This window comes from Aspergillus novofumigatus (assembly GCF_002847465.1).
Source record: "Aspergillus novofumigatus IBT 16806 chromosome Unknown P174scaffold_1, whole genome shotgun sequence".
Classification (NCBI taxonomy): Eukaryota; Fungi; Ascomycota; class Eurotiomycetes; order Eurotiales; family Aspergillaceae; genus Aspergillus; species Aspergillus novofumigatus.
In genome coordinates, this window is record NW_020194274.1 from 4,520,488 (window position 1) to 4,532,987 (window position 12,500).

The 12,500-nt window shown below is 50.1% G+C and overlaps 2 protein-coding genes and 1 non-coding gene across 3 annotated transcripts; 2 read left to right on the forward strand and 1 right to left on the reverse strand.

Annotated features, from left to right (window-relative positions):
- Positions 1 to 46: 46 nt before the first annotated feature.
- On the forward strand, positions 47 to 9,207 carry P174DRAFT_456919 (FMP27 family protein; the record flags this gene model as incomplete). Its single annotated transcript, XM_024829481.1, has 13 exons — positions 47 to 95; positions 494 to 624; positions 645 to 770; positions 792 to 2,720; positions 2,745 to 3,032; positions 3,074 to 4,939; positions 4,991 to 5,359; positions 5,381 to 7,513; positions 7,538 to 7,575; positions 7,597 to 7,795; positions 7,817 to 8,938; positions 8,999 to 9,096; positions 9,153 to 9,207. 13 exons carry the CDS (start codon positions 47 to 49, stop codon positions 9,205 to 9,207), a joined length of 8,403 nt encoding a protein of 2,800 aa, XP_024688068.1.
- Positions 9,208 to 9,960: 753 nt separating this feature from the next.
- On the reverse strand, positions 9,961 to 12,153 carry P174DRAFT_500961 (uncharacterized protein). The gene is made up of 7 exons (XM_024831005.1): positions 11,780 to 12,153; positions 11,335 to 11,549; positions 11,143 to 11,261; positions 11,018 to 11,079; positions 10,933 to 10,958; positions 10,511 to 10,860; positions 9,961 to 10,449 (listed from the first exon to the last, which is right to left on the reverse strand). The coding sequence occupies exons 1-7, from the start codon at positions 11,950 to 11,952 to the stop codon at positions 10,171 to 10,173; spliced, it is 1,224 nt and encodes a 407-aa protein (XP_024688069.1). The 5' UTR covers positions 11,953 to 12,153; the 3' UTR covers positions 9,961 to 10,170.
- A 221-nt stretch (positions 12,154 to 12,374) lies between these two features.
- On the forward strand, positions 12,375 to 12,485 carry P174DRAFT_t11. Its single transcript has one exon. It is a non-coding gene; the product is annotated as a tRNA-Leu (tRNA).
- The last annotated feature ends 15 nt before the right edge of the window (positions 12,486 to 12,500 follow it).

Sequence of the window (12,500 nt, forward strand, 5' to 3'; positions counted from 1 at the left end):
ATTCAATATCCATCACATTCTGAATCTGTTCATTCTTGTTCGAAGCATGCCTGGCTTATCACTGTCGAGGCTCTCTTCGGACACTTTGCAGGCCAGTGCGCAATTCTGGTCTTACTGAGACCTGTTCCTCGCCGACTCCGAACGCTTGTGAAGAATTGCTCGTATAGCGGGTCATTCCTCAAGGCAAGAATATTTCTAGCCTAGTGAGGTCGGCGATTTTTTCGCTATATTATAACTGTCTCAAACTACTCGCAGGATCGGCTAGTATCTCGATGATCTGTGCCGTCAATCCCCTGGCCTTGTTCGACGGATCGGTCTCCCTACTGGTCGCGAGACGCGATGCCGCTCTTTAATCCGACGACCGTCCTCGTGGGGTTCCTCCTCCTCTACCTTTCTTCGTTCCTTATCTTCGCCATCGTTCGAATCGCAACGGGAGTTTCTATTCAGCGAATCGGCTACTTTTCCCTCCGCCGCATTGCCTATGTTCCGAGAGAAGGGATACAAATCGAACTTCGTGGCTTGGGATTATCTCTACACCCTCCGTCCTTCGCGCAACCGACATGGCTGAGTCTTCGCTTAACGGAACTGAAGGTGACCGTGAACCCTTCAGCTTTGGGCAGGGGGGTAATAGCAACACAGCAAAGGCGGATGTGCCTGAGCCTCAAAGCTCTTCGGACGTGGGGGATACTTCGCAGGATGGAGGGGAGAGCAGCCCAGCACGAGCTCGGCGGAGCAAGACGTGGAAGACACTCACACGGATGAAGGAGCAGGTCAAGAGGCTACACAGAAAGATACATTGGCTCAAATTGGTGGACGTCGTTGCCGTGAATACGACGATCAACTTCCTCGAAGCCGGCCAATTCCAGATAGGATCGCTCTCGTTGGCGGTGGACACCAGGCGGAAGATGGTGGACCGGGCAAAGGTGTTTCGCCGAAAGAAGGATGAGTCTGGTGAACTATGCCCGGCCGAATGGATCATGAACGTGCGAAACGTCCTTCTCGCGGTTGATGGCAACGAGCCGGCTGAGGTTCTGGATCATGTCCAAGTCAATATCCACGGACTCCTCCATAGTGACCGCGACGGACTCAGGGATACCTCTATTGCCCTGAAAATTGGAAGACTCCATATTCCATATGACGAATTGGCAACTGTCTCGCAACGGATTAAGCAGTTCCGGCGGTCGAGGAAGGACCCTATCGTCAATGACACGGACGACGAGATATCGTTTGCCGACTTTGTCGAGGAGTTGGACAGACCCGGTAGTCGTGACGATGTGATTGTGCAAACGGTCGCTGATTCGAAAGAATTTGCAAGCTCCCTGCTACGTGGCATTCGGGAAATTCAACTGGCTTTGAGTTTCTTCAGACTGTCTCGCATTGTCCAGCCGTCATCTGCGGGGCAGAAATCGGTCTACTTGAACGTCATATCCCATGAAATCGGCGTTGACCTGCATCGCATGGACCAAAGGAGTCCCGCACATCGCATGTATTTTCAGCGGGACGACGTCGCACATCAGGCTCTTCTGGCCGCCATCTCTCTCTCAGTAAGCTTGGATGATAGCTCGGGCGAGACGGACAACATTGTATACATCCCTATGGCTACTACAACAATCAAGACTACGCTTCCTTCCAAAACCGTGGGCTCTTTCGATGATCATAATGCGGAGGAGCGCAACACAAATATCCTCTTTGCCAATTTTGTCGTCACCTCGCCCTCTCTCGATCTAGAACCACACCATCTTGACCGACTTCTCGGTTTGGTTCAAACCAGAGCATCCTCCTCGCGCGGAAAGAAGCGCGACAATCATCGACTGATTTCGCGGCTGCTCCCGAAAGCCAATATTAAGCTTTCCGTGCATGAACCTGTCGTTCGACTCGTCCTCCCCATAACTAAAGAATCAGCCGGCTCTGATGATGACTATAATCTTCTAATCTCCTCCATATCCGCTATAGCTCTCGATATAGATTCTTCACACTCGTCAGAAGGTGGAGTACATTACTCTCTCTCGTCAGTTTACCGGGTCGCAGATCACAAGCTGTACTATCAGACCCCCACCGGGGTCAAGCACAATCTGCTGACTACAGAGACACTGGAACTCAAGGTCCTCCTCAACGCGTCACCAGAGGTGTGCGTGATCGCTACGGGGACACTGAATACATGTTCTGCCCACATGGTCAATGGTGAGGTCAATCGCGGCATCCGCCAGGTTGTCGAGCAACTTCGAGCCCAGACGCAGAACAGGAGAAGGGCCTCGATGGCGCGCCAAGAAAGGAAACCGAGCGTACTAAGGCGTATTCCGCCGTGGTTACTCAACTTCCAGTTTGAGGCCACGGGCCTCAGTCTGGAAATCGCTGGAGTGGATAGTACGGTCTCAAAGCTTTCCCGGGGAGTTTCATTACAGCTGCAATCATGGACTGCAGAATACAGAGCCCAAAAAGCTGAACCTACTCATATCAGCCTCGTACGGCGACGCACCCCAAGTCACTCCACCATTGGGGACGAATCGCCGTTTCGATTTCCTCCAACTTCACCGCCCAGACAAATTCAACATGGTGCTGCGGATGGGAGACGGCTGGCTTTTCACGCCCGTGGCTTCGAAGGCTTTGTGATTGAATCTGAGGACTACTTGGAGCCTGAGCCGTTCTTCTCACTTCCCCGATTTGAGGTTGCACTGAGCACCCAAAGTGACCGTCTTGGTCCTATCTTCCATATCAGCTCGGTCCTGAAGGGTATCTATTTGCAGTATTCGCTTTATCGCTATTACTGTCTTGGAGTGGCGGTGTCTGTTATTCAGGATGCGTTCATTCAACTCCCTACAGAAGCACCAATCCAGCCACCGTTCGAATGGCAGACGAAGGATTCTGCAACCTCGCCCTCTGTTCCACGGCCGCCCCTCAAAAGAAATGAGCTCATCACGGTGGATATCAGAGCTACAGTCGTTCAAATCAAAACGTTCCTACCTGCGGATCCTCCAATGATGCTACAGATATATGGATTGGCGGCTGGGTCTCACCGTCTGTCGTCTCCTTTCGTGAAGGCGCAGCTGATTCGCTTACATGCCGAAGCCCCAAGCTCAAGGGTGTTTGGGCTAGAATTATCAGCATGAATAACGTCAAGGTTGACCTGCGCAAGTTCAAACTAAAGCAGGGGTCTAATTTAGTCGAAGAGAAGTCAATAGACATTTGGGCCGACTTTATCCGCATAGGGGTCCCTCATCACATGATCATGCATCGTGTCTTCGACAACTGGGTCAACACTGCTAAAGCTCTTAAGCAGCTCCATCATCGTTTCAAGAACCGTTCATCAGAATTCATTTCAGCAAGGGATCCAGAAGCGCCAAAGAAGGTTCCTCGGATCTCGCTGCGGAGTAAAGCTCTATTATTCGAGCTAGAAGATGATGCGTTCGAGTGGAAACTAGGTTGCATCTATCGGACAGGTCTACTTGAACAGCGACAACGTTTGGCGCGAGAGGAGGCGTTTGAGCTCAAGGTTCAGAAAATAAGGGAGTCAGGACAGCGTCGGGCCTCGTCCAGGTTGAGAACAAGGTCCAGCCATCGGACCCTTCGCAGCGAACGGACAAGCCATGACACGAAGAGGAGCAAAAGTGCTGATCCGAAGCCTCGCGGCCTTACTCACGATACGAAGGGTGGACGAGGGAGGAGATTCCGGTATGATACGGAGGGCTCGGCTTGCCTGTCTTCCGATTCCAAAATCTCCGAGGAAAAGGCTTGGTCCCGACTCCAAGAACACAATGCTCGATCTTGGAAGCAGAAGATTGACGCGGCTTTTCGGTTTCAAGGCAGCTCCATCAAGGAAATTCGGAATCTCTTTTCTGGAGCCGATGAGCCGCCTGATGATGCCACTGTAACCGAGAAAATTCTCGCCATTCCAAACAGGCCTGGTATCTTGTCAGCCTTGATAACTGACCTCAGTCTAGTCATAGACAAACCGTCTTTCCCTATTGAAGAGTTCCCGTCGTTTCTCCATAGGCTTGGAAAGGGAATCCCTCTATCCACACAATACGCTTTGCTCGTTCCAATGAGCTTCCACCTGAACATGGGCGAAGCTCGAGTCAACCTGAGAGACTACCCCCTGGACTTGTTGCATATACCTGCCTTACGACCGGGCCAATCTCCCAGACTCTCAAGTTGGTCGCTGCGGACGGATTTCGTTATAGCCGAAGAATACCGCGACTACAGGTCGTCGAGAAAGGTACAGCTAGAACTCGTTCCATCAACCGAACTTTCGGATGGAACCACGAGTCCTCCCTTCTTGATCGATGTGTGGCGATCTGTGTCTCCTGTCAAGACTTACTCCGACCCTACCATCGAAATCAATACTAGTCTTCCGACTAGCATCTCCTGGGGTATGTCATATCAGCCTGTGATTCAGGACATGATGAAAATCATAGAAGGCTTCACGAAGACTGAGATAGATGCGTCCGAAAGGGTTGGATTCTGGGATAAGATTCGACTAAGTTTCCATTCGCGCATACGAGTTCTATGGAAGGAGGACGGCGACGTTCACCTGCGCCTCAAAGGCTCTAGAGACCCATATGTTGTAACTGGCTTCGGAGGCGGCTTCGTCATGTGCTGGAGGAAAGACGTGAAGTGGGAAATCCACACCAGCGACGATCCGAAGGAATTCATGAGTGTTACAAGTGGGGAATATGTGCTGGCGATCCCAGACTACAGCAACGAGGCTCGATACGCACAAGAGGCCACCGCCCACGACTTGGAGAGCAGTTCTTCTTCAAGCGATTTCAAGAACGCAACACTTTTCAAGAAGGTTGTGATGAAATTGTCGGGCGACGTCCGATTAGTTGCTGGCTTGGTCTTTGAACGTAACGTAGACGGGGACAAGCGGTCGTTTGAGTTCAAACCGCATTACGATGTGGTCCTTCGAAATCCGGAGTTTATCGATCCAGAGGAGCGAAAGGCACGTGCAATTTATCTTCTGGAAGGTTTACTGTCTAACTTTTCATCACAGGACTACGACGCCTATCGTGGGTTCCGCAGCAACCACATCCACTTGTCCATCTCGGTCGTTGCCCCTGTGAGCAGGAACTGGGATGTTGACCATCTTCAGCCTTCAGCAAGCTACAACGCCGTTCACTTGAGTCCGCGATTCTTCACGCATTTCTTCAACTGGTGGTCTCTATTCTCGGGTGTGATGTCTCTCCCAGTCCGCCAGGGTCCTCTTTGGCCTGGTATCACCAAAACCAGCAAGAAGTTCAATCGTCATCTTGCTACTGTCAAATACAAACTGCTCCTCGCTCCTCTATTTGTGGCTCACATCTACAAGCACAAGGACCGTGAGGATTATGCGGAAGATGTGGTCACAGCAACAGGGCTGAAGGTTCGTCTGGACAGTTTGAAGCTCGATGTCCATCAGCGGCGGGAGCAAATCAAGACGGTAGCAAAGGGTCGCCTGAAGCAAACAAAGACAAGCGCGATGCGAATCAACCAAGGCCAATTGGATTTGCAGGCGGCCGATTTCAGAGCCGTCTCAGTTAGTATTGAGGGGACGAATCTCGATGACATACAGGAGAATCGGGACGATATCATATCTTCCTTCCAGCAGCCAGTTCCCTCGGTTGATTTATCACGATTCACTATCCCAGACCAGAACCTTGATTGGGTTGATATGGATGACTTTGTGGAGCTCGATTGGATACTACCTCAAGAGTCCAACCCAAAAACACATATACTTCCTCTTGCGTTCACCCCACGTTTTACCTACTTTCGTCAGACTGATCATGGCGATATAACGCCAGATCAAACAGGGTACAGCCCATTCGGCCATGAGCCCACTCACGACTGCGTTCTGTCCGAGAGTAACGAACCTCGTCGGGTACAAATGGAACTGATCAGGGATCGCCTCGCCACCGTTGAAGCACAAATACGGAACTTCGATCGTCAGATTGGGGAGCAGGAGCTTCGTATGGCAAAGGATGTCGACCATCATTCCGAACTTAAAAACGAGCATGATGACTTTGTCAGACAGGCTGAATCGCTTGCTCGGAGACGTGCCTTCCTTGTGACTGGGCTTCGTCGCCTTGAAATGCAACTTGCACGTGAAGAGAAAACCCCAATAGACAAGAAGCCTGAAAATTTCGCGAGTGACAGCTCGTTTCGTCTTGGTGCTGACTCCGATTCGACAAACGGTGGCAAGGAAGCGGATCTCGACGGCTTGTACTCCTCGCGCAACGATGAATACGCTAGCGACTTTAACAACCGCTTCTTGATCCACAACATGCAATTGAAGTGGAACAACTCACTCCGCAACATCATACTGCGCTATATTCATCAAGTGAGCCAAAGACGAGGTTTCGTATACTACATGTCCCGCAGAGCCGTCAAATTCATTCTCGATATTGTCGAAGAACAGAACAAAAACAACCAAAGACGGTCCAAAATGTTCAAGGGCTCGTCGAGGCGGCCATCGAATGCGGACACAGATGAAGACAGTGTGGAGGATCGTATCGAACAGCTTCTGAACGATACCAAACGCTTTGTCAGTGCTGAGGAACAGGAAAGCATTGACTCGGGTACCCAGACCCAGCCAGATTCTGACAGCTCTAGCGAGAATATCTCGCCTGAGTTCACTCCACAGAATAGTTACTACTTACGGTTGATTGCGCCGCAGATCCAGCTTCAGAGCGAGAAAAATCAGAAGTCAGTCTTGTTGGTAGCAGCGAGTGGAATGCAACTGAAAGTGATTTCCATCATGGACAAAGAGCGTGTTTCAGACGATGTCAGCGGTTTGGTGCAGCGGCGCTTCTCCCTTGACATGGATGGTGCTCAGTTCTTCGTTGCGACTCAGAAGAATCTGATGAATCACTTGCAGTTCTATGCCGGCAATAAGTATGGCAACGCTCCGGGATCGGCATGGCCACCTTGGGTAACCCTCGAAGCCATGTTTGACTTTGAGCTGAATCCTTTCGGCTTCTCGAGAATTATCCAGAAGACTTCTGCCAGCTTGAGATATGACAAATATAACAACCTGCGTCTCAAGTACAATGAAGAAGTGGCAAAAGGGCAATCCAAGCACGTCGGTCCGGATGGTCAAGAGACTAGGATGGATCATATCAGTGTTGACTTTCCTCACTTTCGGGCCATTTGTGACTCGGCTGAGTATTACTCAATGTACATCATCGTGCTGGATCTTCTGCTCTATAGCGAACCGTTGGAGAAGGTCAGAAACGAACGTCTGGAACGCATACTTCTCACTTCGGATTTCAGCGACCTGAGAGGTGCTCCGGAGATGGTGTTCAAGCTGCAGTCCCGCATCCGTCAACTAGAGGAGATCAAGGAGCATTTCCAGATCAACGCCAAGTATCTGGACAAGAATGGCTGGGAAGACCGGCTGGTGCTGGAAAAGGATCTCGCTCAATGCGAAGACGAGTTATTCTTCTTGATGAAAGCTATCACGACATCTCAAAGACGGATCGAGCCGACAACATCTGGAGCAAATGGAATCCTGAGATGGAACATCTCTGCATCCGAGGTAGTATGGCATCTTATGATGGACCAGTCTCAGCCTTTGGTCGAATTCCAGCTACGGAACGCCGAGTATGATCGCACGGACAACAGTGATGGCTCGAATCACAATCTCGTGGCAGTTGAACGGATATACGGCTTGAACCTTCTGCCGGACGCCATCTACCCTCAAATCATCGTGCCGTATCTTGACCAGGCCAAGAACCTGGACGAACCCGATGAAAATATGATTAGGGTCAAGTGGCACATGTTGGAAGCTGTTGGCGGTATTCCCGTACTCGATGACTTCGAGGTGTCGCTGTTCCCGCTCAAGATACAGCTGGAGCGCGAGCTTGGTCAAAAGGTGTTCGAGTATATCTTTCCGAATGTTCGCTCCAATGGGTTCGATGGTGGGTTCTCACCTTTCATGATCAAGAACATGAAACCTTTGGATGCCTCGGAATCGGAAGAAGACGATGATAGCCCATCTCCGCCGCCAAGCGCGCAAGGCACAAGCGACATCTCAGCCGAGGACCTTTCAAGGACCAAAGGACCCGGCGCTATTGAGCTCAGATTGCAACCCACGCTTTCGCTGGCAGACGAAACGAGACCTCGTTCGCGTCACAGTTCGTATAACCTCAAGGGTCTTGGCATGACGGCGATACACAAGAAAGAGCAGAAGGACAGCAATCGTCTGGGAGTATCTCCATCAAACCGCCCAGCAACGAGTGCTAGTTCATTGAGCAAGAAGAAGTCAGTTGAGAGTATGCGAATGCTCTCCAGACAGCCTACAGAGAAGTCATTCGCCAATGGCTCGACCGCCAACGTCGGGGAAGATAAGGGCAAGAAATTTACCCTGATATCGAACAAAAGCGGTAAATCCAAGGAAGTGCAAGACGATCTATCGCAGATGATGTCTCGCGCATCTAGCTATATGACCCTTGCTCACGTGAAGGTGAACGATGTCGTACTTTGTTTGAGTTACAAAGGCAAAGGGGAGCACAACCTCGAGGACATCCATGACTTTGTCTTCCGACTTCCTGTTCTAGAATACCAGAACAAGACATGGTCCAACTTGGATTTGGCTCTGCGACTGAAGAAGGATGTCATCAAGGCTTTGATCTCTCACGCACCCGCGATACTTGGCAACAAATTTTCTCATCATCGACCTTCAAAGCAACAACTGAAACGCTATCGCGAGCTTGCCAGTTCATCTCAGCTCCTTCAGAACCCGGACAGTGCATCAAATGCCCTGTCGGGCAAAACCCAGAGCCTAGCGAGTTATGACTCCAACAGCGAACATTCGGAGTCGACATCTCAACGTTCAATTCACTCGGGAACCTCCCCACTCGCGCGATCACAATCCTTAGGCTCAAGTATGCTTAGCGTCCAGGATCAAGGCACACCATTTGACTCGCGCTCTGCAAGTGAAGTGGATGTCGATGCTCGCTGGGAGGTATGTCTCTACAATGTCGTACGAATTTAGAGAACAGTTAGAAACTAACCACCCCCATAGCAATCCCGTAGGATCGTCAATCCTCCCAACCGACCACTGACGTCGAGCCAAGCCATTGCCAGAGCTGATACCAAGATTTGGGATGCTCCCGATGAGAGGTACATACCAAGAAGTTCAGCGTCAAGGAGATCTCGTCGCTAATTGATCAATGCAGTCACAAAATGAGCATCCGAAGCTTCGGACGGAAGTTGCTGCCGTCGCGAAAATAACGGCCTATCAAAAGTTCAGCTCGCTCAACAGACCAGTCACGAAGTTGTGTGATATATCCCCCATTCCAACCTCCCTCTCACGTCTCACCACCTGCCATTTCCCTCACCCCCAATAGCCTCTTTCAGTTGCCAATCTCGTTTCAATATCCGGAACCACGCAAGTGTCTTGTGCTGTGGTTTATCTAATTTGCAGTGGATTGTACTTGGGGCGTCAGATACCCGATCCATTTTCTGTTCTTCTCCCACAAGATAAGCTTGATATATCGGGTTCTGTGCACCCGTCATTTCTCCCTGTCCAGTTTTAATTTCCATAACATTTATACGATCAATTCCCCAGCGGCGAGCGTGTTGTTCTGCCTTTTGAGCGCTGTACAGTTCTCTTCTTCCTCTGTCTTGTTGCTTCTGTTTTTTTCCCTTTTTGGAACGGGAATACGGCGATCAAGAGGAATTAGATCGAGTCGGTTGCATTTCCTGGTGGCGTGGGTTATACTTCTAGTACATAGTTGAGGCGCCCTGTTGGGAGTACCTTACTCGGTTTTGGATACCAAAGATGGATAGATGGAAATAGGAATAGCAGCCTTTTTTCCCCCTTCAAAGACAGCTTCTTACAGTTAACTCCTTGGAGGTGACAGACGTGATGATACTACTAGTACGGTGAGTTGTTGAGAAAGAGATTTGAGACTGAAGCTTAAAAGGTGTTGATACAATTGTAGAAATACAAGAAGAAGAAAGGAAATCATACCGAAACAACCGCTGGGGTATCTATATACATCACACATCTCGCCATAGCTTCTGCTTGTGTTCGATCGATGAAAGACGCTGTCCGATGTTCCCGCGTCCGTGAATTGACAGTTCCATCCCAACGCCAGATGCATTCATTCATAATAGCAAGCATAACGACCGTTAAAACTGGTTAACCTGCTTTGTAATTTGATTTGATTGAAGAGAAGGCTGAGGAGACGATCACACGTTCGAGTGACCATCAGACGGAGTAGTCGGCGACGACTGCTTTTCCCGCCCCCAGGGCAAGAAACTCGGGAGGTGGTCCTGGACGTGGTCCTGGACCGATTCCAGGCGGGTCCGGGCCGTCGGGGCGCCGACGACATCGGTGTATGTTGGCACGTCTCCTTGCCCGCGATTCTCCCTCCAGGCTTTCTTTTCGCGGCGAAGGTCGCTTTGCACCCAGGGGATGGTGATGAGGGTCCAGACGCCGGCCCAAGCGAAGGGGAGCGACCAGCCCAGCTATTCGAATGTTAGTGGTTGTCTTATGTTAATTTTGCGAAAAGTAAAATGGGAAACGTACAGTGTAGGCGACGGGTTCCGAGGTCGTGAAGATTATGGCGGTAATGGCAGCTGCACAGACGATTGAGCCACCTGCCCAGAACATGTTCATTTCGAAGAGCATGCTTCGGAAGTATGGGCTCGAAAGGTATCGGTTGCGCAGTGCGTGGCGGTAGATCTGGCCGCCGCCTCCGTCGACGGCGACGACGTCTTCGATGAGGACATAGAGGGCTGTGGGCATCACAGAGCCCTTGGGTGTGGAGGATATTCGGAAGGGGGCCTTGAATCCACAAATGCGGAGCATATCGAGGGTAAGGTAGACGCCACCGAAGTAGAACATTACGGTGGGAAGGACCATTGCGACAAGGCGTACTGTTCAATTCGGCGAATGATCAGCAATGCCTAAGGCGTTTGGATGGACGAAACTCAAGCATGGAAACATACCATATGGTTCCTCAGGCACCGTACCACTGGAAAGATTGTTTAGCATGGTCACTCCGACGACAGCTCGCAGGCTTGCGCTACTTACACAATGAGCTCAACTGCCAGAATCAACCAGACGATTGTGAAATTGATATGGAAGAAATCCAGCTATCGCGAATATCAGTACCCGTGTATCACATGATTGGTGTTGTGTTTCTTTTCTTAGCCTACCCATGATTTTCTTGCGTTCAATGGCCGAGTCTTTGAATCTTTTCGGATCAAGTGATAGAGACGGTAAAGGTATTCGAAGACGGAGACACCCCCGAGGGACGCAGTGACGATGGAGAAGACTATTCATCGATTGTGCTGATATGAGCAGTCTGTCCAAGTCCATAGCTCCTACAACGAGAGCGGATAACTTACCCACATTGTGAGACAGATCCGTGGCGAACCAGAGGGCCCAGTAGAGCACCAGAGGTTGGGCCAGTGTATCGAGCACAAAAATCGTCCAGAAGATGGCGATAGATTTCTTTCTGGTATACAGTGAATAAGGGAGTGGTGGAGGCTCTAGAGGCACCGTGGTAGAAGTTCCTTCTTCCATCAGTCCAGAGTGGCGGGTTTTATCGTTGATGGCGATGCTTTCGGAGATAGAGTGGTTAGACCATGAAACTCATGGCAAGACGCTGATGAGAGCGCTGGGCAGTAATGGTGAGGAACAACGGGAATAATAGATCGTGGCAAGTCAAGCTGAAAAGAGGCGACTTGAAGCCTTATTATTATTTTTATCAGAGACGGATGCGCTCGGAACTGACGGCTTGAAATAGTGTTTCGGCGTGTTGTGTTTTAAGGTTTCTTTTGATAGACGGACTCAGTTTCCTCAGGCTCCCAACCAGCGTGGTGCCTGACGTAACAGGCCTCACGGCGGATGATGTCATCCCATCGCAATCGTCGACGAGCTGTCATTTTTTCTTGGTATTTGTCTTGGTATTTGGATACTATCATGTTATCGCATTTCTGATTTGGTTGGCAATTGAAGCACATTGGCAATGAGTCTAGATGATATAACTTGATCTACGAGGGACACAGGGTTCGTGGGGTCGGGCGATGTATGCCTAGCGCTGCCGTGCTGTTGGCTTAAATATCTAGCGGCCACACATATTGTCACTACTAGGTTCTTCGTACTCGATGGCAGTATCAATTGTCAATCATCGCATCGCCACTGATAATACAAGGCCATGAGCACCAAACAATTGCCTTGTTTATCTCTCTATCAGGAACCGAATCTAGGGGTAGAAACACTATGCAACTCTACAAAGCATATCACGGTTGGGAAGTTCCGGACCCACCCAGCTGATCATTTGACGATCCCGGCATTAATTTATGCATACATTGGAGAAATAGCATTAATCGAAGAAGTAGTAATTCTGACATATAGCACTTTCTGTATATTCTGTAGCATCAAAGGCAAGGTGTCCGAGTGGTCTAAGGAGCACGGTTCAGGAACTGGACCTATAAACTGATTCATCAGTTTCCGTGTCTCGCAAGGGGCGTGGGTTCGAATCCCACCCTTGTCATTAATTTTTTGGTTT

Coding starts and splice junctions, on each gene's coding strand:
- P174DRAFT_500961 (XM_024831005.1), bottom strand. CDS start 11,952: ATGTGCTTCAATTGCCAACCAAATCAGAAATGCGATAACATGATAGTA. Junction 10,861..10,932: donor GGTGCCTGAGGAACCATATG/GTATGTTTCCAT, acceptor CGAATTGAACAG/TACGCCTTGTCGCAATGGTC. Junction 10,450..10,510: donor CGGAACCCGTCGCCTACACT/GTACGTTTCCCA, acceptor ACATTCGAATAG/CTGGGCTGGTCGCTCCCCTT.